A 25,512-nucleotide genomic window follows, 5' to 3' on the forward strand; every position below is an offset into this window, starting at 1 on the left:
AGAAAAGTTACCCTGACAAATAAATGCTTCCAAGTATTTAAGATCTCCATAAGAGAATTAAGTCTCATCCCAACATCAAAGTCCTGAAGTTCAGTAAATTTTCAGACTTGTAACCTATTTGTTGAGTACAAGTCCTTCTCCACACAAATAGCATTTGGGAGCACATAACCACTTTCAGGGTTAAATCCAAGAGCAGTTTAGATTCATCTCTCATAAATCATTTTCTCCAGTTTGATATGAGGACTCTTTCTTGATATTCTGTATTTAACAGGCTTTTTAAAAGACTTTGTCAAATCAACTCAACTTATTCAAGAGGTGTGGACAGTACAGAACGAGCATGGACAGCTTTGAGTCTTCCCCAAGCAACCATGTCTGTGGATTTTGCATTCTTGGATCTTAAACAAATTCCCAATGACAGCACATAATGACTCACTCTCATCAATGCTGTGAGGAATTACGAATTCATAATTTAAATAACAGACTAATTTCTTATCAGTCATGAAATCCTGTTTTCTTATTTATACATTATCCTGTATTTCACAGAGCATAATTATCAAAAGGCAAAATAACTTAAAAATACTTCATATTCTTCATGACAAAACAATTACTTTTATGCAGACCATAGGAGGGGGAAAAGTAAAATATTTTTTTTTCTTTTTTTTAAGTCAAATTTAATAGATACTATTTTTTAAATTAAAAAGTTCCTCAATTGGAAATTTGGGCAGTGTTAACCAGCTGTTAGTTAAATTCTATCAGCTTGACCTACACAAAATACATGTTTTAAAAAAACACATTGCTATTGCAATGTTCTGCTCTACAATAATCAACAATAAAAATAAACTACTATTAGAATTATGCATTAATATATTATGTACCAGCCAACTCAATTACACAGACCTTTGCATGCTTTATGCATTATAAGAAATTGAAAGATCAAGTAATAGATTTTTTTAAACGTTAACAATTTGATATTAAAAAACCCCCACAACTTTGTTTGGTGGCATTAAGGCCAATGGTTTAGATATTCATCTTCTCAGTTCACCTTGAATTCTGACAGCCATTCTTCCACAACACCTCTTTCTGATCCCAGCATTTTCTTATGTCTTTTGCTTCTCTCTTACCTTTAGAAGAAAAAAAAAAAGGAGGTTAAATATTAGTTCTGGCATGAATATTTAGTTTTTTTAAATCCTACCCAATGAAAAGCTGTTAACATCTTTCCAATAGAACTATGTAACGCAAAACAATAGAAAAAGTTGCATTTTGGGTAACCAGTCCCATTATTTAACAATGATTTAACTGCTTTCTACTCTTAGTCTAAACTGCTGTGCATAAATGGGGGAGGAGGAAAAAGAAGGATTCAGTGCTTCAGGCCAATTACCTTTCAATTGAAAATTGAAAATTATTTAGGTTCAACCAAATTACCTATTTGCCATACAAGTCACATCATGGAAATCCTACAATAAATGATCTTTTAATAGACAGACTACATGACTGGAATCACCTGTTCACAGAACATACTTGTTTTGATGTCTGAAAGATCTGTATTTAAGAACAATCAGTACTTAAACGAAAAGTGAAATAAGATATAAAGCTTCCCAACACAATTTTAAAGTTAATGTATCCTTTTTCAATGACCCTTGGCAAGAAGTCACTAAGAGAATACAAACTCTTGTGGCTAAGGAACTGCTTCAGATTTCTAAAGCATGTTTAAATATCCTGAAATACAAAAAATTCAGAAATAACATTAATTTAAATTCAGGTAACACTTGAGTGACTTATTTCAGCAGAAGCACTGACAAATAATCTCATAAAATAACAGAACAACTAGTAAGATCTCTGCAAGCAAAAGTTTACAAAGACATCCTTTTTGACATAGGAAAAGAGATACCATGTCAGAGTGAGACATGAATAGAAGTTTATTTAAAACATCACAGGCCACGCTACAGAAGAAGCTGAGTTCTTTTTCTAGGCAGAGTGAACTAGAAGTGCGACATTCAACTCACCTCTTTAAAGAAGTCAGTTTTCTAAAGGAGGAAGAGGAGAAGGAATGCAGAAATTTTTCAACCTGGGATGCATTTGTCAAGCCTTCAAGTACTGCCCCGTTTTCTAAAAGAGAAAAAAAGCCTGTGATGATCACAAAATGAGGAAAAAACATAGTAAAGTAAAGCAAACATTAATGTAAATATTTTTTGGCCTTACAAATTGAAATTTATCAATTCCTCTAAAGTCCACTTGAATCCTTCTGTAACAAAGCAATTTGCCATTAAATAAAAAAAGGCTCTGTGCTTTAGCCAAGAGGAAGGGAAGAATTACCTTCATCCAAAAAAAGGGCTTTTGTCACTTATGTGGAAAATCCTTCCGTATTAGTGGCGCACAGTACCACAGGCACAGTTCTTACAAAGAACAGTGCAAGGAAAATGTAAGATGAAAGAAGAGTAATAATTTTATAAAATGTGAACTGAATCCATACCCTGATTCTGGAGAACATACACCTCTTAAATGGACTACATTAAAGACTCTTCCTTACTATAATTTCCTTAATACATATTTCTTGCAGAGCCAAAATTTCAGTGTCATTGTGAAAATCATGTATTACACTAAAGTTCACTTTTTGCTGCAGAATCCCTTCAGACTGACCATGAGGCAAACTACACACATATGAGCCAACTCCAGGAGTTCCAGGATTCTGCAGCAATCTAATATTAGTGGTCAGTCTGAAGGGATTCTGCAGCAATCTAATATTAGTGGTCAGTCTGAAGGGATTCTGCAGCAATCTAATATTAGTGGTTTTGCCACGACTCAATCTTCAAGCAAGCCCTATCGGGAACTTCCTTCAGTGTAAGTCAGCCTCAGATACTGATACATCAATACAGAAACAGTCCACATCTATTCTGGCTACAGTCACTGCTCGTTCCATTTTAAGACAAATCGTCTCTCCCTTTCAAATTATCTGCCTGGATATTAAAAACATTTTTAAGGACTTGTACAAACAAGCAAGATAGCCAGCTGATGAATTCACAGCACACAAACACTTCAGACAAGCAGGGTGAGCCCCTCAGCTCAGTGCCCCATCCTGCTCTGCATCAGACACACTTGGACACGGTTCTGAGAAGCACACTGTCTCAGCCTGACACACAGATTGGGATTTTCAAATGAGCACTTGGTAAAGCACACCTCGTGCTTACACTGACCCTCTGGTTTGCTGTACCTTTGGGAAGAAAAAAAATCTATCAAGCACTGTGTGGGTATGTCTCTAAAATAAACTGGTTTAATACGTTAAGCCCTGTGCATATTCATTCGAAGTTGAAGTGGCCTGAACTAAGAGTATTGAATTTCATTTCCAGAGTGTTCACATCTCTCCCAAAGCAAACAAAATACAGGCAACATAAGAGATTTCTCATGTTTGTTTTAGAAGGACTAGATTTTTTTTCTACTATGGTTCAAAGGTTCTTATAATGTATAGGAACCATAATAACTAATCAGAAATTTAGTTATTAATAAGAGTAATAATTAAATACCCTAACATATTTTTACACATGGTCTGATGACAATTTCTTAAATACTGAACAAGGAAGCAAGTTTGAATTCATACTAAAGCCTGGAACAGCAAAGTTATAGTTAGGAATGCAGTCACTCAACGTTAAAATCAAATACAGAAATCAATTACTAAAAAGCTTCCCCCAAAAAGCACCTGAAATAATAGTTTAAATGTTTTCTCCTACACTTACTCATTTGGCATAAATGAGCAGAATATGATAAGGCTGTTAAACCACAGTCTTGCATTGGGCATCTGTCAATTACAGTTGAGATATAAACAGAATTTTACCAAGTCAGAGCACTCTCCTAGATCATGCTATGCACACAAATCATGGAATCATAGAATAATCTTGATTGGAAAAGACCTTTAAAACCATTCAGTCCAACCATTAACAGAGCAATGCCAACTCCATTGATATACCATGCCCTTAAATGCCACAGCTACATGTTTTTTTTAAATCACCACCAGGAATGGTGAATTCACCATTCTCAGTATTTTTGCCTTTGAAAATATAGAAGTCTGAAATAAAGTTTATTCCGACAATATACTATCCGAATAGTGAAATTTAAAACACAGTAACTCCCCAAGAATTTTTTTACTACTGTAAAAGAAATAAAAAAGGGTTTAATCAACGTGCTCATCAGAGACCTTGTTTTTCACTTACATTTGGAAGAAAGACATACTGACTGAGTACATAATTATTTACCAGTCTGCATTTAAACCACTAACCAAGATCAATCTACAACAGCAAAATGATTACCTAAATAATCTGAGCCAGTACCACTTGCTACACAATCAACTATGACAGTGAGGATTTAAAAAAAAAGTTCCACCAATTAGATATTTGTAATTGTTGATATTTAAGAAGATATGATTATTCAAGTATGCAGAGGAGTTTTTGTTGCTGGTTTTTATTTTATTCAGGGTTTTTGTTTGTTTGTTTTAAAGAGGCCAGGATTTTATACTGGTTTAAACATACATGGGAAAGATTACATTAACAGGACATGCACTTCAAAATGAGTCCAGTTTTTTGGCCATTAAATACTAGATAGCACGATGCATACAACATAACTTTTGTCCTAGTTGCATAATGAATGAAGATATTACGTATTTTTACCTCAAAGGCTATGAGAAGAATAATTTTGCAATTAAAACCTGAACTGTGTCAGCAACAAGAATAAAGCTTCAGGCTACATGATCTCTTCACAGTGCCACTAGTGCAAGAGAACATTATGGACTGACAGGAGGCATAAAAACTCCATTATCAATATAGCTTGTTGTCCAAGCTACATAAACACTCCTCTCATACCTATGATTCATTACTGAGCATGGAAAGAAGTGCATTTGAAGAAAGATGCTGCTTCTGTAAAAAAAGTAGCATGGAAAGCATCAAGAACACATCCTTACTTTGAACTAAACATGCATTCAATTTATCCAGAAAGTTCATAGCTCTGTAAGAAAAGCACCTGTGTTAAATATGATTAACACTGTGGGAAGCAGAATAGATAGAAGACAACATTAGATGAGGTGGTCAGAAGTACATAGGAAACAGATTTCCCCACCACACACCCACACCAACAAGACTGGTAAACGCTGGAGGAAGAAAACCAGGCAGCATGATGATAAATGCAGATAACAAAAGCACAATTTGAATTTCTCATGATGAGCTATTCCTGAATGCAGAGGTCTAAAAGACTAAAAGGAAAAAGACTAGGTAATACATTTGATGATGTATGAAAACATCTGTTCAGGAATGTATCAGCAGCCAGAAAATAAGTCAAGATGCTTGATCACACAAAGTGATTTAAAGTAAATCTGAAAATATGGAAGTAGAGTGTACAAAATTGGTAATATGCTCTTATTTGAAATACTGGCCTACATTTGATGCAAACAACCTAAAAATAAGTATGTCCAAGGCAGAAAAATGGTTAGGAGGTAGCTGAAGACAAAGATTATGAAAAGCAACTTCTAACCTGGATATGGGAGTAATTTTTAAAAATCAGAGAAAAAAAGAACTCCTTGTCTCACAAGCACATGGAATGAAGTGGCTGAGTAGGTAGAATACATTTCTTTTTGTAACAGAGTAATGCAAAATAAATGTTAAAATTTAACAAGGCAGAAATCTTAGACTGTTAACAGTTTCTGACACTGTAAATTACCATAAAATATCATGAGGACAAGAGAAGGTATTTTAGATAAACATTGTAATACCCGCTTTACATAGTTACTTCTTTTGTAGAACAAGAGTGAAGAAGAAAACTTAATGGTGTAAACTAGCACTTCATTGATATGAAATGAAGTGCTTCATTGATATGCTTCACAAGAAAACTCCTAGGAGCAGTTCTTGTTTAACCACTCAGTACACAGGTCTATACAGCTTCATCCAGCTACTCTAAAGTTATATACCAGAAGATATAAAACAGCCACAGTGCGGTCTGTTTCCACACTGGAAAAGGGTCTGACTCTTACGCTAATCTAATCCCAAGAGAAGATAAAAGCAGCCTTGGGAATGTTCAATTTTGGTAGATGACTCCTTGTACTTATTTAAAAGTACATGTATTGTGATATATATCTCTTATGATAAACATATCACAAATACCATTGTGATTTCCTTCTATCCATTAACATACTGTTCTACCAGAATCCTATTTAGTAGGCACTTATATATAAGCTGCCATTTTGGTAAGAACATAAAACAATAAATTAAAAAACTATTGTCAAGTCAGAGCTACAGCTGCAATCTGGCATTAGAATCAGGTTCAGACATTCCGCCAGAATTCTCTTGGCCATACAGCTCCACAGTACAGAGAAACAAGGTAAAAACTGACAAAGGTAGAAAGAAACAAAACCTTCTCTGGACAGTCATTAATTGCAATCGTCAGCTCAAACCTCCTCTTTAATAGAGCACTCTTCCAACTCTAGCTTTTAGGTAATTTAATTGCAAGCTTCAGCAGACAGACACGCATTCCAACTTTAAAATATAAATGCTGATGTATTCTGTATGTGGAATTTAGGTTGCCAGCCTTATTAGAGAATCCTTAGTCATGCAAAATGACTTGGATAAGACATTTCTTCCCTGCCCACTCTGACTCACTAGTAATAACCAGGCTTTAAAAACTTTCTTTTTGGATACCAGCAACAAAGAAAGTTATGAGAAAACAATGGGTGAAAGCCTTACCACAGTGCAAAGATGATTGATAATAGTCTTGTAAACTTCAATGGTACCATACTTGCACACTAAGATCCATTTCTTATCAAGAAGGTCACATCAATTTTAGCTGCTGCCAAAAAACCTAGCAAGAAAAGGTATAGCCCATCTGTTCCAAAAATCCTCCTCTAAGTAATTTTAAGCTCTAAATTATCTTCTGTTCCTTTTCAAGCGCCACAAAGCTCAGCGGCCAACTTTCTATCTTTCTACCATTAGTACAGTGAAACTGTGCTTTACAGATACAAAATTGCTGAAGACAAACTATTCGGGCAGTGTAAATGAAAATACAACACTGAAAATAGACACTGTATAACAATTTAAAACAGTAATTTAAAGCTGATGTTTTCATAGTTTTCATCTTAATTGCACAGAGTAGTTTGTAGAGAGCTACAGAAGTCAGGTGACTCTATACGGAAAACTTTAAGTCACATTTGCCTCCCAGAGGCAAATAAGCAGAACCTAAATAAAACACAACTGTACCCTTATAGCTAAATCCCTCTCTTAGGAGTTCATGCAATAAATAAAGCAGAAAAGAGAAGAGTTGAGATGATCGAGAATGTCGGATGAGAAACTTATCTTCTGTATATGAAGAAAATGCTCCTCTACATTACTTACAGGATTTTGGAAACAATAATAAAAAGCCATTATCCTGCAGCCTTAAATACTGCAAAACACACATTAATTATTCTATTACAAGGACCTGACGCACTTAAAAATATATATATATACACACACGTAGGTTAGCCACAGAGATGTTACCTTATTCTCCCAGCACCAGTTTCCTTAGAAACAACTTCACGTAGTCATCCTACACTAAACCTAAAACACGCTCTTGTCAGGATCCTGGTGATAACCCATCCTACGCTAGACAATACAGGTTTGTCCTCCCTTTGCATCAGTTCATATGCAATAACTCTTCCTATGCTAGTTTGTCTGCATTAACTCCTTTACTTAAAAAAACATTTCCATGCAAATTACTTTCCGTGTAACCCTACCTCTCCCGAACACCTTCTCGTTCATGGTTTTGGTTCAGGAAGTAAATTAAATCTTGGTAAGTAAAGATACAAAATGCATAGTAAAAGAAAGAGCCTAAAAAAAAGCCTAACAGCAAACTAACACTTGCAAAATCACAGTTAAGGTGGTTTTTTTAAGGCACTCAGTGCTAAGTACTAAAAATGAACAGACACAGGCTAAGAGAAACCTTGAAACAGAATTTCTGTGGGAACAAAACCAAAACAAAATTCAAAACCAAACCAAAACAAATCAACAAAAAGACACACCACCAAGAAACCTTCAATATGCACTTTGGAATAAGACTACAAACATTATGCTAAGATCACTATCTGGCCTGTAAAGGAAAGAAATTAATGCAGAAATGTTCTAGAAAGAAGCTGAAGATTCTAAGCAACTTCCCATTTTTGAGCTGTAAAATCGTCACTTGACAGAAATAAATGCCTGTCATAGTATAAAAATATCCATTAAAAAGCTGAAGTCAATTCCACGCCAATAATTAACTTTCAATACCAGTGTATATACATATATCTCATTGCACTATTCCATACTAAATGTAATTCACATAAAATTGAATTTAGGTTACATATTCATTAATTAATTTACCTAACCTCCTTTCTTCTACCCTGTTCTCAAAGAGATTTTACCCAGAGGATCGTCTGCTGAAAGTAATGAAATCCTTTATTCTAATCTTTCCAACTTCCAGATGGTAAAGCCTCCACCTCCAGGAAGTAGAGTGTAAATAGATTAAGCTAAGGTGACAAATTTCACTCCATCCATACACTTACTTACACATTCACAATTTCTTAAATGAGTGGAATCTTCAAATTTATCTGAATTTACCTCAGTTATGGCTAAAATTATGTCATCTTGCTGACTTTTAAAAAATGATACAGTAAGAATATGAAGTTCCAAAATTAACTTACAATGTGGCAGAGTTAAAATAAATATCCATAACTATTAAGACATATTGTTTTATTACACTATGCCATAAATTTCATCTGTGACTCAGATGCATCATTCATATTTAAGATGCATGGTTTTCAAGGATAAAATTAATTCTGATTGATATGCTGGTCCTACTTTTCCAATACTAGTTTCCAAGCTTTAAAAAGCAAACTGAACAACAGCTATAGTTAAACGAAAGACCACTGATCACACGACTTCTCATCAAGATGACACAATTTCAGAAAAGCAAGATCTCTTCTGTTTGACCTAATGGAACATGTGAGCAAGTTGAACCCTACACACAAGAAGGACTTAAGGCACATACAGAGGTAAAGCAGAGTAGCATTAAGAATTCTGAAATCTAAGGTCTGCTTCAACTTTCAAAGCTAAAACTGTTCAGACTGTAGCTGCTTTTAGTACTTCCAACTGTCACTGCACAGGAAACAACTTGTCTCCTTCCATGTCACGCATCACAGCATTATTTCAGTGTCAGTCATTTTCAGTCTCACATTAGTTTTCTGCAAGTTAGAAAGAGGGTTTAAGAACTTCAAAGAACAATCTCACAAAACAAAAAGAAAAACACTGTTAATTTTATATGGAGATTAGACAGAGTGCACAAGTCAGAATTTCCACACATAAGAAATAAAACCTGTTCCTGACCATCTTAATTCTATAAAACACAATCCATTAAGAGCTATGTGAACATCAACAATCAACATATCTGACCCACTGATTAAGGTGATTGTGCTATGAAAACAGATGCTTATGACCAGCCCTACTACTAACTTTACTATAACTCCTCCAGAACAACAAATTACATAGCCTTTGTTGGACTCTCTCCTTCACAGAAAACAAGCAAAGAAACAGTGTCACTAAAGAAAGCATAATCCTTTTTCATCGTGTTATTAGAAGCTCTCGTGAAACTCAGCTTACTATAATTGGCATTCTGGAGCCCATTACCTGGAAGTATATGCTGCTCCTCAGTGAAAAAACAGTGTGAGAATTAAAACATTAGTAAATGTAAATTAGTGCAACAGCTACACCAGGTACCCCCTTTGTCTTGGTATGAGTTTAATAATTAATCTTCACTGCTGAATAGTTAAACACAATGCATATTGTTTACAGTCATTATTCTTCTACTGTTAAACCAACATTAGAACACAACACAAACTGACCAGTCTTAAGAAAGGACTAATGAATATTTTACTGTAAAATTATTCATTTTTCATGTATTTTTTAAATAGTGAGGACACTAACTTACTAACATATGTGGGGTTGTTACTTGGGGAGGGTGTTTGGATGGTATTTGTGGGGTTTTTAACCTGAAATTTAAACTGTTTCTTTTTTCTAGGGCAAAACTTTATATGTAATATCTTTAGGAATATAATATAAACACAGCAGAAACAAATCAACCCAATCTTTCATGCACCATGTTAGGCAAGATTTTCCACAATATTTTTCACTTACCTAAGCTATAGATCAGTATAAAAACAAAGTAGTGTAAAACCACAACAAACAACAAAAACAACAAAACAAAACAGACAAAAAGAAAACAGCCTTCCACAGGTGCTTGATGACTTCAGTTGGAATGCACTGCTTTTTTCCCTCCTCCCCCCAACACTGCAGAAACAAGAGCAAGATATTAAATGCACACTATTTTCATACATATTTTCTACTTACAGCCTGAACAAAATTTAAAGTTTTTTTGTTAAATACTGCCCTAATGTATATTCAGAAAATGTGAGTCTTTCAAGATTATGAAAAATTACAGATTTAACAGGTAGTATTGAAAACCACACAGCAAGCTTCATGGGAATACTTCCCCAAGATTTTTTGTGTGGACAGCAGAATGGAATTTATGCATAGATTATTCATTTCACTCAAATTTTTCAAACATTTTTCAGGTTTTCAAACATATTTTCTTGCACTCAAAAAAGCCTCACTGAGGACTTAATGTTCTAATCTTTAGCGATTTTTACATAACCTCATCCATACAGGGAGATACTCTGGGGTTTTGTTTGTAATGCTGAGTAGTTTTCCTGCTAAAAAAAAAACAACTTCAAAAGCAGTTGGTAAAACAGTGCTTTTCGTTTCCCCAAGGTTCCAGAATAAAATTACCCTTGGAAAAAGACCAGAGATGGCCTTATATGCAAGCTTGTTAGGAGTTACACTACTGCTTTTTGCAACATTAACATTCTTTGAGAAATTCCATGTATTAGATCTACTTCAAATGAAATACACCCATATGAACTATACTAAACTTAAATAGTTTCTCCAATCTTTTACAAGTACTGCCCATCTAGGTATTTATGATCTTTTACTTTTTTATTCGTTATACTAGCATAGAGCAAATCCAGTTCATTCTCTTCAAACACAATCAAAAATTTTTAATCAAAGCCTGTGTTTAATTAAAAGCCTGTTCTGTTTCCCTATGCAATTGTGGTGGTAGGGATCAGCAGCATTTACCAAAGTTCAGGCACCAGTCACCTGAAATTGCTAGATTACACATTTTTGGTGTAAGTAATATACTCATCAAACACCCTTCATACAGCATGCTCCACAAAACACAGTCTTTCAAGGGCAACTTAGACAAAGTTTAGAAATACTGAGGTCATTGGAATGCACAGTGGACCCACAGAGAGAACATGGAGTAGCTTCTCAAAAAGTAGGGCTGATCAGCTATAAAGCCAAAAAAAAAAAAACCAAAACCAAAAATCCAAACACCACCAGGACAACAAAAAAACCCTCAAGAACAAGCCAAAACCAACGTGCACAGTCCACATGTGACTCCTTCAGCACATGAAAAAACTGTTCTGAACAAAATACAAACCGAGAACTAACACCCTGCTACTTGCAATTAGGGGCAGATTTACAAGTTAAAATGATTACTCCATAATTCCTTGTTATTGGTGAGAACCAAGGGTTTCATACTTGGGAAAATCCTCATGCTTCTTGCCTTATCTGCCAGCTATTCAGCTGGCACTTCAAAAAGGTTTTTGTAACAAATTTTAACGATTTTGTTCCCTAATCAGTTCTATCTGTTTTATTTGAACTATTAAAACCAAGAAGATGGCAACTTCAAACATTCCCGTGCAATAAAAAAGGAAATGCTAATAAAAACCTTTTTTCATTTTCCATAGATGCAACACGTATGCATAAACAGGCAGAATTTACTTACAGCAACTTTACATATTTCAGAAAGCTCCACAGCCTGCGTTCACAGAGACAACGAGATAATCATTGCAATCTATTCGAAGTCAGCACACATTACCAAAGCAGAATGCCCCAGCAGTTCATAGAAATAGCCATAAAGTAACTACTACTAGAATTCTGCATAAAGCCAGGAAAAGCCTGCATCTTTCCCTGCAGGAGAGATATTTTGTCTTTCAAAAACTACCCACTGGAACATTAATTTGAAATACATCAAAACTTGATAGAGCTGGCAACTGACAACATGGTGATTAAGGTTTCTTAATTAGCATGATAATGTCCATTTAAAATTTGTTTTCTCCTCTCTCTCACAAGATCAAAAATGTATTATCAAAATTAGCCATCAAATACAGTAGGTTGCAGTCGTGGGAGTATCATCAGCAGAGAAGGGCAATGGACCATTACACTCACACACATCTCCACCAGCCAAGTGTGATAAGGTTCCAGCAAAATGTTTCAGTAAAATGACATGAAGCTGTGCTGAAGCAGCTCTTTCAGAGCAGTTGAAAAAAGAAAAAAAAAAAAAAATATTAGAAAGGTATAGCACTACCACTCCCCCACTGACCAACATATCTCTAAGCTTTCTGCATTTATTAGGCAAAGTTAATATCTACAGGCACTGCACTTCCATTTTCTTGAACTTCCTTCTATTTTTCACATGTTGAACCTGCCTAGTTTTCTGTCTTTAGCACAGACCAGAACCTGCCAGTCTGAGAAAAACGGCACAGAGGAAATAACAAAACCAACCTTTGGACATTTAGTAAATTGTAAGTTGCCAAGTAAAGGGGGGCAGGGGGAGACACAAAACCCACTGTGACAATCAGCACAATATTCAATTACGCAACTTCAGCAGCATCAATGCCAATTAGTATTGGACACTGAGCCCTAATTTGGTCTGGAATCCATCCACAATCTTAACCTGATTAGGACTTTGTGCACAACATATGTGAAAGCCCACTGTTGCACATTTATTTTTCTGCCTTAGCATTCTAAGTTTTACTCAATTTAAACACTGAAGTACCTAAGAAAAAAAAATTACAAACAAAGTTAATGTATATATAAGCACTATTACAGAATTTACTAGGACATCTTCAACTATTTTCCTGAAAATTTCACGGCTTAATTTTGGGCTAATTTGGCAAGTTAAAAACTAGATATAAAGGGCCAACATTTTAACTTGAATTATGAAGTGAAATCAGTGCAGTAGTTTTAGTTATACCATGTAAACTGTATGCATTAACAGTGAAAAACCATAGTAGATCTCTAGCTAACTGAAAGGATTTAGCCTATAGAGAGGGAAAGCAAAGCATGTACTCTCTCAACGAGTTTACCACCATGATTCCGGGAACACAAGGTATACATGGAACACAGCTGCCATTGAATGATTTAAACATCCAGATGCCTCAAAAATATTTTTCTATAGTTGAGGAGAGAAATCCAACGAAGTCTTAAATTGCAACAATCCAGCAAAGTTACATTTCTACATGGTAACAAGGAATGATTGTGTGAGTATTTTCACCACCGATGCAGAAAAGGTGCATATTCTGAAGGTAGCAAATGCTCCCACTAGGACTACCATACGCCTTACAGGACTACTGTGCTTACTCCCAGCCCACTCAACACCTGCACAAGCAAAAGCGCATCTCAGTTATTTCTGCAACTGGTCCTTTGGAAACACACAGACAACACGCCATGCCTTAACTGTTTTAAAATCTGTATTTGCTGTCTCAGCTTCTAACAGAAATTGTAGTGAGAAGAAAGAAACCCTTGTTCTCTCCTTCCACACCCCCCCCCAAACAAACAAAAAACAAGCTAGGAAGTTTTGTTACTCAACAGATATGCAGAGGCTTTGCAAACTCATGTGGTGTTTACACTAACATGGGTGAAGAGAAAGCTGGAGAGTCAGAATACATTAAACAAGTCTTGGCAGATGCACAGATCTAAGCAAACAGAAGAGGCAGTAGCCTGCTCCCAGCCTTCCTGATCACTGGAGAATCATGCAATGCATGTGACACCCATGATTTTAAGGAAAGGTTGCTGTCACAGGATGTCCACGAAAATACACAGTGCAGACATACAGTTTACGAATGCTTAGCTTAAATTCATTTAGTATTTTAGGTATTTCTTTTCTATTTGCACTCAACTTACCCTTGAGTCCAAGACTCCTATCTCTTTTCGTACATCCATAGGTAACACATAACTGTTTCAGAGATTTTCATGAAGCTCTTGCCACTCTGACAGGGCAAGATTTGCACTGCAATCTGCTGCAGTCCATTAACATGAAGAAAGCTATCAGAATGGCTCATACGAAGTCTAACAAAATTAGCATCTCTCTTCTCAAGAAATTGCCACAAATATGGTTTAGTAACTTCCAGAAGCTTAAGGATGCTACAATGTGAAATTATTGCACAGATGCAACATTGGAGGCCATCGGGTATGGTGGTTTGTCAATTACATAACTATCAAACAGAATGAATACATAATTAACAATCTAGAAGCAGCTTTGGAAGCCCAGCAATTTCATCTAAGGCCTGTGCTATGCTAAGAACAAGAAACAAGCACCTTAAAAAAAAACAAACCCCTAGGGTTAAGGATGTAGTAATTTTTCCATTCCCCATCTAAACCCCCCTTACTCTCCCCTCTGTGTCCATATTTAGCTTACATCTCTATGCTGTTTCAGCTCAACAAAACATCTTTAAAAAAAAAAAAAGCAATGGAAAGTTCTCTACTGTTACACAAAGAAATATGAGCTTCTGCTGGGATAAATCCTTTGTCAGCATGCCTTACATTTCTATGTAAAAGGGCACATTACTATCACTTAAACTCCTCAATCACTTCTTGTGTACGTTCACTACGATTAATGGACTTTAAACAATCATTTGTCTATCCCACTGTTATTAAAATATGAAGAGTTTGAAAATGCATTAACACTCCCTTTTACTCTCATACTATCACTGGTGTACAAAGACACTCGTACCACAGAGACTGGACTCTAGCTACAAACACAGGCATTAGTTTTGTCTACTGAAATTCAGTTTTACATATTCTAACAAAGCAACATGGTTACAACAGAAGTTTGGAAATTCAAACTCTAACCTTAATTTTGCAGGAGTAAATATAAATCTTAGCATTTACTTCACCTGTGCCAAAGGCATGAATAATTTCCACCTGCAAAATTGTGACAGTGAGTATTCACTTTTACCAAGTGATCTGACATCATCTGTTGTTACATACAGATACTAAAGACCACTACAACAACCATTCTATGCAGGGAGCTTTTTTTATTACAGTTTTTAACTGGATGTGTGCTTCCAACCCTAATGCATGAGGTACCACAGCAATGTGCTGAAGCATTAAGTTTTTTTTTTTCAAAAAAGTACACCTCTAACCTAGAGTAATAAAGAGATATCAAAACTCAAAGTTGAGCATTTAGATATTTGTTCTTTGCCCTACTCTGATGGCATGTACCAGGGTGCTTGATAAATTTCTCACTCCACCCCATCTATAACTAAGTTTACATAAAAGCCTCCTACTTTGTGAAACATGTCTCATCTAGAAGGTTATTGATACCTCATGTTCAGCCATCACAATGCTGCTACCACACCGTCTAAAGGGCATGGTGGAATTACCACTGTAGCTTACACATGGGGCACACTGGTCGTAAGATATCAGACCTTCACAAAGCTCATGTTTAAATAAAAAATTCTAGCTAATTTTTGACATGCAGGAAATGCAATATTCAAGTTTATAGATACAAGCTAACTCAAGCTGTTTCTACAACTCAAGCTATTCTACAAAATCTGCTACACTTACGCCCATGTGTCTCCAAGATCTTGTGATTAGGATATTTAGGAAAGTTACTTGAGTAACTACTATGGACTTCTTCATAACCTTTTCTAAATAAATTTTTCTACCCTGTGGCCCTATTCCAAATCAGAGCAGAAGCAGGCATGCAGAGGGGCTGCTCTCCAGCCTCTCCTTAAGCTCAAGATATCCTCAAACCTAAAGGAGACAGAAAAGACAAAGCAGAAAACATGAAGAGGAGATGTAAAGAAGAAACAACTCTCAGAAATAACCAAACTACTTGAATAAAAAGAAAATAAATTAAGACAGGAAGGAAAAAAACCAAGCAAATTTTACATATATTTCCGCTCATTATCTTTCAATCCAATATCTTCTCAGCTGAATGGCCATGAAAAATAAGATTATTGTTTTAAACTTTCTTCATTGTCTTTCCAGATAGATGTCAAATAATTCCTCCAGCCCACATATGGGTCAAGGCAGGGCAGAAGAGGGGAGGAAGACCCTAAACAAAAATACAATTTAAACTTTATAAACTACTAAATATAGGGAATGGAAACAAAAATATTCCAGACATATCAGTTTTGCCCTGTATGAATCAGCAAACTGCAGTCATGCAGTCTGCACAAATGTCCATGTCATACATTTTCAGTTAAGCAGAATTCAGAGGAACAGCAGTGTGTAACTATTTAAAGAACTCGTGAACCATCCACAATGCAGACACCACTAAAGGAGATCTAACCAGTTCAGTTTTCCAAAGAATCGTGGTAATTAAAATGAAAACATAGTAAGATTAGCTAAATTATGGAGATTACACACAAAAACACACACTTTGCATTTGTGGAATGTTAGCCAAATGCCTGTATAACAACACAACATAAAATGAGATGTCATTAACCACTTTGTCCTGTAGGAAAAAAAACCCCACAGAATATGCACAAAGAGGGAATTTCTGGAAGAGTGTTTTAACAGATCTAAGCTGCACCAATCATCTCCATCAGGTCCCATCCTGAACAGTACTACACAACCAGGGAATTTGGCATTTTCCAAGTAATGACATTCACTACTAAGAGATAAATAAAAGAAATGGTTTACCACTTTGCAGTAGTTACATACCTAACATTTTCTTTCTCTACCCTAGCAGGATCTCCTTGCAAATGTCTCTGGCTCTCTATTTTCAGGCAAAGTTAATAAATTTGAACCATAAAATCTCTATTTCTCTACAGAATCACACCAAGAGGACAAGGCAACAGATCTCACATAGACAGTAGAGGCAAGCTGGACTGCATATAGAACAGAAAACAATCAAGAAAGATCAAAAAAGTTCCTTGCCAATGGTATTTTTTCTTTCACAAATCATCTGAATTGATTAATAGCAGAACATCTATTGAAGCCTGTGCCCAAATTCATTACATTCAATAGAAAAATGTAACACTAACAGAAAAAAGAAAAACTGCTATGTGGCCTGCAGCATGTATTGAAATTGTTTGCAAACTACACTGTTTTACCCAAGCTCTGATCATGGTTTATATGTTCTCTTTTTTGTGGCACTGCTGGCAATACAGAATTTCATTTCACAGTAGGGCTTTACTAAATAACTACATTTTATTTCATCAGAAATGCCCCTCTACCTCTTGAGCTTATATTTGAAGTTTAGAAACTAATGTCAGAATTCTGTACCAAAAAAGGAGACCCATTGAGTCACTCCATAAATCTGTCCTATGATTAAAGACTAAGAAAAAGACACTTGAATTATTTGTCTTGTTATTAGAAGCAGGAATTATCCAAGCGAAGGTGAAGAGAGAAAAATTCAAACAGCTTGCCATTTTATCTACAGCTAGTTATACAAGCATAAACTCAAACTACTTTCTTACTCTCAAAAAAACTGTAGAAAACAGCATTAAGTCAAGAATTACTTCTCACAATTATTGTATTTAGAAATTAAAATAACTGACTGATGTAGCAAGTCAAACTGTCCTACTTGCAACTGTCTCTGCTCAGAACAATTTTCCCTGAAAGGGATTTCTTTAATAGTTATTACCATGGCACAGATGTCCTACAAGAAGACACAGCTGGGGAAGCCTCCACCTTCACTTGTTCATATCTTAATACAAGGAAACAAGCATCAAGAAAAGGAATGGAATTGAAAATTCTTTTCCTGCCCAGACAAGCCTTTGAGTGAATGCATTACCCCTAACTTTAAAGATTCTGTATTCATATTAAACTGCTTGGTAAAGAGCCAAAAAGGTCTGCCTCTCCTCATACAGAAAATAAGGAGTATCACATGAAGTTCTCAGATAACAGGTTCAAAACAGAACAGAGGAATGACTTATTGACATCACACATGAAGTACACATCTTACTGACACAAAACACGGTAGCTGCAAAAACCATACATGGATTCAAAAGCTTTTCTAAGTTAAGTACATTCATGAAACTAAAATCTATATAACACATCATCCCCACTGAAAGACTGGGAGAGCTGACCTAAGGAGTAATCCTATATGCTAGAAAAGAGTGTAAGAGTAAAGCACCTGCTGTCAAATGAGCACCTTGCTTTGCTGTAGCAGACTTGAACTTGAAACAATTGTCCTGTCACATTCCAGGGTCTCAGAGCTTTAGGGTTCAAGAGAGAATAACAGATCAGACCAGTATGGCTGTTCCTGTGAAGCACGGTCTTTGGGTTGTCCCCAAAACAAAAACCACCAAAAATCAAACAAAAAACAACCAGCACCAGCAAACAAGCACCACAAACAGAAAGAAACTAAGACTACTGCTCCAGCCCATCACCTCTCTAAAAAAAAAGGTGAAACAGTGGCTGTGATACTATCCATAAAATATTTAGCTCTCTAATGATGCCTGAGAAGATAACTTCCTTCCCCATTCACAGCTTTTTTAAAAGCATTCAAAGAAACCAAGGTGGACTAAAGAAAGCTCTTTCCATCCTTATTGTAATTAAAGCAGCATAAACCATTTCATTCAAATGACAAGAGGCTTCTGATGACTTATAACTGACTACTAACACAAAGCCACAGGAAGTAACATGCAATTTCAGGGGGAAAAAAGATGCAATATTTAAGTAGTTCAAATATGTATTCTGATATTGAGGGGAAAAAAAAACAAACAAAACAACCAGCCCACAACCCCTTCCTGTCATCTCAAAACTGACAATACTTCAAGTCACTGTCAGTCACACAGGTCCCTACTCCAGAAAATAATTATGAAGAGCATACCACTGAACACTGTCCAGTGCTAAAGAGAATATTAGATGCACAGGCAGAGAAGAGCAGTACCTATAATGTATCTCAAAATCTGTTATTCCAGAATGCACAGCAACACAAATTGCTGGAAACATGGACTTTTGAAAGCTATCCAAAAAAACCCTGCCACCTTCCTCTAGCCTAGCAACACAAACAGGAATCCCAACAAATCATAATTAGCATGGCTAGATACCTGCTAACATAACTTTATCCTAGAACACTTAATCTTTTCAGTAATTATCACCACCATGAATTAATACCAAAAAAACCCCCACTGACTAAACCACAAAAAATACTGATTATTTGTACATGGAATGGCAATGACCTTTCCTTCCTAGAGGACATTCAGTTGTTTGCTGGGGCTTTTTCAAACAAACTGAAAATTTCTCTTCTGTTATCTCCTTGTGCATAGTATCGATTTCTTCAGACTGACACTGTAATTATGGCAAAGCTTCCTTCTCAAAACACATTGTAGCAACACTTGTAGGCCTCTTGAAATTATGCAGACTCACTTACTTGAAGATACAGCATCAAAGAGCTTACTATATTCCCAAAATATCACATCCCTCATATTTGCAGTCTTATTTTTAAAAGAATATGGTCCATACCGAAAGAAAAGGAAATTCAGAAAGCAAAACATGGTACAGCAGATCAATTGACTGCACACAGCTTTTCTTATCAAGAGTTTTAATATACTTGAGGGGTGAGAGGGAAGGTGAAAACAGGTACTCAAAACACTATTAAACCTTGCAAGCAATGGTGCACCTGAAGACAAATCCTGCCAAGTGCACTCCTCTGCTACAATTCTGTGCATGCACAACAGATCATACAAAGCCAATACTCTGTGATCAGAACTGAATGTTCACCGTGGCAGACTCAGCAATACCAGTATAGTTTTATGCATAATACTCAAGTCATGCTTCCAACTACCATGAAGACAACAAAACAAAATAAACAAAAAAAAACCCTCTCCAAATAAATAATAAGGAAAAAAAGCACCAAACGTAAACAAAACCAGGTCTTTGTATCTTTCTCTCAAAGATACAAAACAAGGTATCTGGTATCTGACGTGTCTGTGGGTCACAGAAAAAAAAAGTCTGAGAAAAATATCAACATTCCTCAGCACCACTGGACTTTGGACACATACACATTAACTTCCAGCCACAGTAAGAAACAGGAAATACTTCGCAAGTATCTGACAGAAATGCATTCTCTGGAAGACAGGGATTTAAGCACCTTACAGATAAAGAGCCCTCCTACAATTCCACCCCCCCATACATTACAGAAAAACAAATGTGTGTCTTCTCACCCTGAAAAAAGACTGCTCTGAATCTTCCAGACTTTATCTCACAGTGAAAAACATTCAATGCTGAAACCAGACTGAGGCAGTCTGGATTAAACAGATGGCACTCTATTTAGAACAGTTTCACTGTTAATAACATGATAATGGCATTCCTCCTGGAAATCTTCTCATGCGCTTCCAATATCCCTGTTAAAAAAACCCTGAAACCCAGAAGTAGATTTCCATCAAAATATATTAGAAAAAGAGTACTACAGTCTATCCCAAAATTCTGCCAGCATCGTGCTAAAATGTTTATTCTCATTTTAATAAGAGTATCAAAATTTAATAGAACAGATTGTATTCTGCTAAAAAGAAACATTACTGTATTATATACAATCGAGGAATAATTTAAGTCTTTATAAGTCACTGACTGTGTAGACAACTTTTACCAGTCTCTTTTCAGATGAAGCAGATTATGAACTCCAGTTTGATGAACATAAAACAATTTTAATTAACCAGATACTAGCACTTCACAGTCACATAGCCACAGCATGCAAAACGCCGAGCTCCCGCCACAAGCACTCAGTGAAACCAAGTCACCACCTCACCCAAGAAGCAGCTGTCGACACAATTCTTAACTTTCACTTACCCTTCAGTGCACTTCCAGGATTTCGGGATTTCTCCCCACTTCTCCTACGGAAGCAAACACCGATGCTCTTTTAAGCCGTACCCACTGAGAACCACAACTGGGCTCCCGGCCCCAGGCGCCTCACGAGGAGCTCCGGTTTGTCCCCCAGCTCCTTCCCCCGCAGGCGGGCAGCGAGCGGGCACTGCCCGGGCCCCGCCACCGCTCCCCGCGGGCAGGGAGGGGACCAGCACTTACATAACCGCGGGGAGGGGGCCACCGGCCCGAGGGAGAGGGAGCGGGAAGGGGAGAGAGAGACGGAGCGCAGCAGCAGGGGCAGGAGAGGGAGCGCGAACGGCGCCGGCGGCGGCAGCCTTGGGAAGGTTCGCGCCCCCGCACGCACAGACCCTGCGGGGCTTCCGTCCCTGCTCGCGCCGCCAGCAGCGCCAGACGGCGACGGGCAGCCCGCGAAGGGCGGGAGATGCTCGCTCCCAGCCCCGGCCCGAGCCCCAGCACCCCGCGCCGGCCCGCCGCCCCCTCACCCCGCTCGCCTCCTCCGCCGCCACCTCCAGCCGCCGCCAGCTCCGCACCTCAGCAACGCGCCCCCCCATTGGGCCACGCCCCCCGCAACAATCCGCGCGCCGATTGGCCGCTTTCCGCTCGGCTTCTCCTTCCCCCCAGCCCGTCAGCCACAGCCGGCGGTGCTGTTCTTTGCTCGGCCTCTGCCCCGCTGGGCCTGGCGGCAGCGCCGCGGGTAGCAGCGGCACGGGCAGGGGGTCGGGCAGCGGTTCCACGCTCTCCGTACCTGTACCAGGCCAGCGGGAAGGGCCGGAACGGAAGCCTCCCGGAACCTGCGTGGCTGGCCCGCGCTTCCTCTAGCGGCTGGTGCTCGGCTGGGTTCCGGTTCCGGGTGGCGGCCGCGTCCTGAGCAGGGTCGCGGAGCGGACAGGTACCGCGGGCGGGGCTGGCAGCGGCACTGGCACCGGCACTGGCACCGGCAGCGGGCCGCGCTGCTGCTGCAGGGCTGTCCGTGTGCGGGCAGGGCACACGGGGCTGGAAGTGGGGGTGGCTGTCACTCCGGGTTGTGCCCTCCCTGCCCCGCTCGGTCCGACCTTTGGGCACAGCTTGCGCTGGTTCTGCTGGCAGAGCGCGCCCGGCTGGTGCTGCAGCGCAGCCCGCTGGCCGCGGCGTGTGCGTGACAGGGATAACCTCCTCTTGTAGAAAGGTGAATATGGGTAGGAGAGACGCCTTGGGTTTCTGTGACAAGGCTGGAGCCTGGAATCTAGTTTATGGGGAGCTTTTCGGGTAATGACAGCGTTAAGGCTGCTTTCCAAGTTTCCTCGTGCAATGAAATCTCTGTGCTTGCCTCCACGGCCTGGAGTTATCTTTAAGACTTACAGGCTTTGAAGCTGCATTCCAGTCAATTTTCTAAAAGTTAAGGACAGTAACTCTCTTCTTTGTTACCTTATATGTGTTAAAATGGGAAACCGTGGCTCGAAGACTCAAGTGCATTGTGAAAATGGAGCTTTAAAAGCTATCATTTTCTTCCGATCCTTCATGATCTCCTTGAAAATGTTCACCTTCATATCTGTTTTTAAAGAGAAACTTCATCTTTTCATAGTTCTGTAAAGTGTATGCAAATAGCAACAGCTGAAAAGGAGCAGAGGAGCCAATTTTCTCAAGCTTTTCTTCAGACCTTGGCGATCATAGCTCTCCTATATCTAAGTCAGAAATGTCTGAACTCTTTTTGATTACTCTGGAAAGCCGTGAAGTTTGGGGGGGCTGGTATTGCTGAAGTGCATTTATAGGCACTGGAAAGCACTGGTTTTCTTACACTCTTTTCTGGCATAGAATGTTGACACAGGTGCTCCATGAGTGTATTGATGGTGGTGACTTACAGCACAGTAATGCTTAAGCCTGCACAGTTTGCTTTACTGTGTGTAATCACCAACTTCTGAAATGCAGCATAACATCCCTTGGCTCTTTGTTTTACAGGACAAAGCTCTTTGTTTGTTTCTTCTTGTTACCTCCCTATTTTTCCTGCACAGGGGGTGGTTTTCTGCAAGTGTATAAAAATAAGATGATGCTCTCTGCAGAGTGACAAACTGACCTTTTCCTGTAGGTATGGGACATGGAAGTGAACACGGCCATGGCCATGGCCATGACAAAGTGGAACTCCCTGACTACAGGCAGTGGAAAGTCGAGGGAACTCCACTAGAGGAGGTGCAGAGAAGGCTGGCTAAACGGGGTCTGAGGGATCCGTGGGCTCGGTAAGTGTGAGTCACAAAATCCATCTGCACAAGAGGATTATCTGTGAACATAAATATCTGCCCCCCTTGTTTTAAACCCCTGTATCTATCAATGTCTGGAAAAACTTTTCTTGTAAGATTTGAATGTGCTACATACTGTCTAGCACAGTAACTAGCCTTAAGAGTTAGTCCAATCCATGCAAGTGCTAGTGGACTCTGATTTGTTGCAGAGTAAAAAGAGAAGACTACAAATAAATGATCTTGGGAAGGTGATTCTTTTCTTATAATTGTGCTGTTTGCTGGCATTACTTGTATCTCAAGTTACATGTGCAAGGGTTATAGTATATATCATGAACTTTACTCCTGATTCTTAAATGACAGAACAGACTATACAGCCTCAATGTCTCTCTAATTGAAATGTCTTCATCATTCTTTTATATATACATATTCCTGATAATGTATATCACAGTGGCTCCACTGATCTTGTTTTTTCCTTTGGTTTCATTTTCCTTTTAGTAATGAAGCCTGGAGATATATGGGTGGCTTTGCAAGACCTATCACCATAACAGAAATCTTTACTAGGGGATTCAAGTGGGGATTTGCAGCATTTGTCATAGCTCTGGGCATTGAATATACACTGTTTCCACCAAAGAAGAATGGAGGCCATCACTGAAGATGAAATATGACAACTTAATACTTATTAATCATAAGCTGAAGCATACATAAGCCTGCTGCTCACTCTGTACTTATACGTATTAAAGTCTATCACAGGCAAACCCATGTTTCTTTGATTTTATTATACTTTTTGGAAGGATCAAAAAACATGGCCAGAGCAATTTAACTGGTTTCAATCTGGGAAAAAAACCAACCCCAAGATGGCTCTTGGGTATACTGTACCATCCTTTAAAGAGCAAGATAAATTATCAGACCAGCTCTTTTCAAGCCCTGCCAGCATTCTGTTAAATGAAATTGAGAAGTGTATTGCTTTTAAGAGAAAATTTGTACCATGTTTATTACAGGTTTAATAACTATTATTTCCCAGTAAGTGGTAATGAATGACTTGTCACCTCTTAGAATTGTTTGTTACTATTCAGTCTTACATCTCTAAATAAAAATAAGTACTAACTTAAAGCTTTAAAAACTGCTTCAGACTGCATCAAAGTATATGAAAATACCAAAGCTTATACTTAGCCCTATTGAACAGTTAATTAGCTTGGCAGACATTATGCACTAGAATAATCTGCTGTGTAATATCCAGTCATCAAAAATTATGATGCTGCCACATTTGCTTAGTAAAGTATAATAAAATGTTTAACTCAGCAATAACTGTACCTTATCCTAAAATAACATCCGACATACTCAACTGTAATGTGAAAAAAGAGAACAATTTTTTCCTTTGCTCTGTGTTTTTACAGATTTATTTATTTTTACATCTAGTCTCTTTCAGTAATTTGTTTTTAATGTCCTGGGTTTCCTTAAATTATCTTAGCAGCTTCTGATGTGCTTTAAGAATGCCTGGATTGAAGACTATAGCAGAAAAGTACCTGTGGGCAGTATAATGTCCTCTGCAGTGCTAGGAATTATAATTGTCTGAATATCCTACAGTAAATTTTGTTATGCCATTAGTAACAAAGTAAAGAGGATATTTTATATAATTTTTCAATCCAAACAAGAAGATATTTGTGTCACTAATAAAAAGAGCAAAATTAGACAAGCAAATGAGAAACTGGAAATGCCACTAAACAATTACATAATGTACTTCCATGGTGAAGAAACTGAAATTTTTAAATAATCCTGTCACAAATTGCAAGTTTACAAAAAAGTTGAAGGTCTTACCAAAACATGGCTAAAATACCTTTTTTAAAAAAAAATCTTATATATTCAGACACAATCTTTGTGAGTGAGATTATAATAGAGCTTTATTTTTAGAGCCAATAAACAACATCTGTTACTGTGTGAGTGCAGCTGTACTATTCAGTGGAGTCAGTCATCTTTGTATGACATTGCTCAAGGCACTGGTCACAGAGCAAACATTCACTTTACTAAACTTCTCTTGCCTAATTCTTTTCTCAAACATTCCTATCCAGTTGCATATTCCGTGAAAAACAAACCATGAACCTAATTTATCTAAGGTCTGTGGCACAAAATATTTCTATTGTCCCTTAGGCATTCTTACCCAGAATACACATTTTCAAAGGCTGGTCCTCACTGCTTGTTTTCTATCTGGTTCCATAACTAAACTTCCTAAGAGTACCAAATTTCAGATGGTCGTTCAGGAAAACAATTAACAAAGCTAGCATTACATACAGTAGCATCAGTATTTTTAAATGTTATAAGCCTGCCACTTCACTGATACAGCAAATGTATCAAGCATATTCAGT

The 25,512-nt window shown here is 37.8% G+C and overlaps 2 protein-coding genes across 8 annotated transcripts in view; one reads left to right on the plus strand and one right to left on the minus strand.

Moving 5' to 3' along the window:
• HYCC2 (hyccin PI4KA lipid kinase complex subunit 2) overlaps positions 1 to 21,491 on the minus strand; it is a 51,266-nt gene extending 29,775 nt beyond the window's left edge. Inside the window, exons 1-4 of one of the 6 annotated variants that reach the window (XM_085066156.1) lie at positions 21,473 to 21,491; positions 20,907 to 20,950; positions 2,004 to 2,106; positions 1,043 to 1,123 (exon numbers count right to left, since the gene is read on the minus strand). In XM_085066156.1, the coding sequence (XP_084922282.1) occupies positions 1,043 to 1,093 (51 nt within the window). In that variant the 5' untranslated portion in view covers positions 1,094 to 1,123; positions 2,004 to 2,106; positions 20,907 to 20,950; positions 21,473 to 21,491. The other 5 variants (XM_085066155.1, XM_085066154.1, XM_085066157.1 and 2 more) reach the window with 5 other exon arrangements.
• A 194-nt stretch (positions 21,492 to 21,685) lies between these two features.
• On the plus strand, positions 21,686 to 23,907 carry NDUFB3 (NADH:ubiquinone oxidoreductase subunit B3). 2 transcript variants are annotated; one of them, XM_085066179.1, is made up of 3 exons: positions 21,686 to 21,831; positions 23,005 to 23,152; positions 23,648 to 23,907. In XM_085066179.1, the coding sequence occupies exons 2-3, from the start codon at positions 23,007 to 23,009 to the stop codon at positions 23,802 to 23,804; spliced, it is 303 nt and encodes a 100-aa protein (XP_084922305.1). In that variant the 5' UTR covers positions 21,686 to 21,831; positions 23,005 to 23,006; the 3' UTR covers positions 23,805 to 23,907. The 2 variants fall into 2 exon arrangements, with proteins under 2 accessions (XP_084922305.1, XP_084922306.1); XM_085066180.1 differs by lacking the exon at positions 21,686 to 21,831 and adding an exon at positions 21,851 to 22,107.
• Positions 23,908 to 25,512: the final 1,605 nt, after the last annotated feature.

The sequence above is a fragment of the Lichenostomus cassidix genome, chromosome 7 (assembly GCF_008360975.1).
Source record: "Lichenostomus cassidix isolate B80296 chromosome 7, HeHo_3.0, whole genome shotgun sequence".
Taxonomy (NCBI): domain Eukaryota; kingdom Metazoa; phylum Chordata; class Aves; order Passeriformes; family Meliphagidae; genus Lichenostomus; species Lichenostomus cassidix.

What these genes read in the sequence shown, in the direction of transcription:
- NDUFB3 (XM_085066179.1), top strand. Translation starts at nt 23,007, where the DNA reads ATGGGACATGGAAGTGAACACGGCCATGGCCATGGCCATGACAAAGTG. An exon ending in CTGAGGGATCCGTGGGCTCG is followed by an intron (nt 23,153 to 23,647) that starts GTAAGTGTGAGT and finishes TTTTCCTTTTAG; the next exon opens with TAATGAAGCCTGGAGATATA.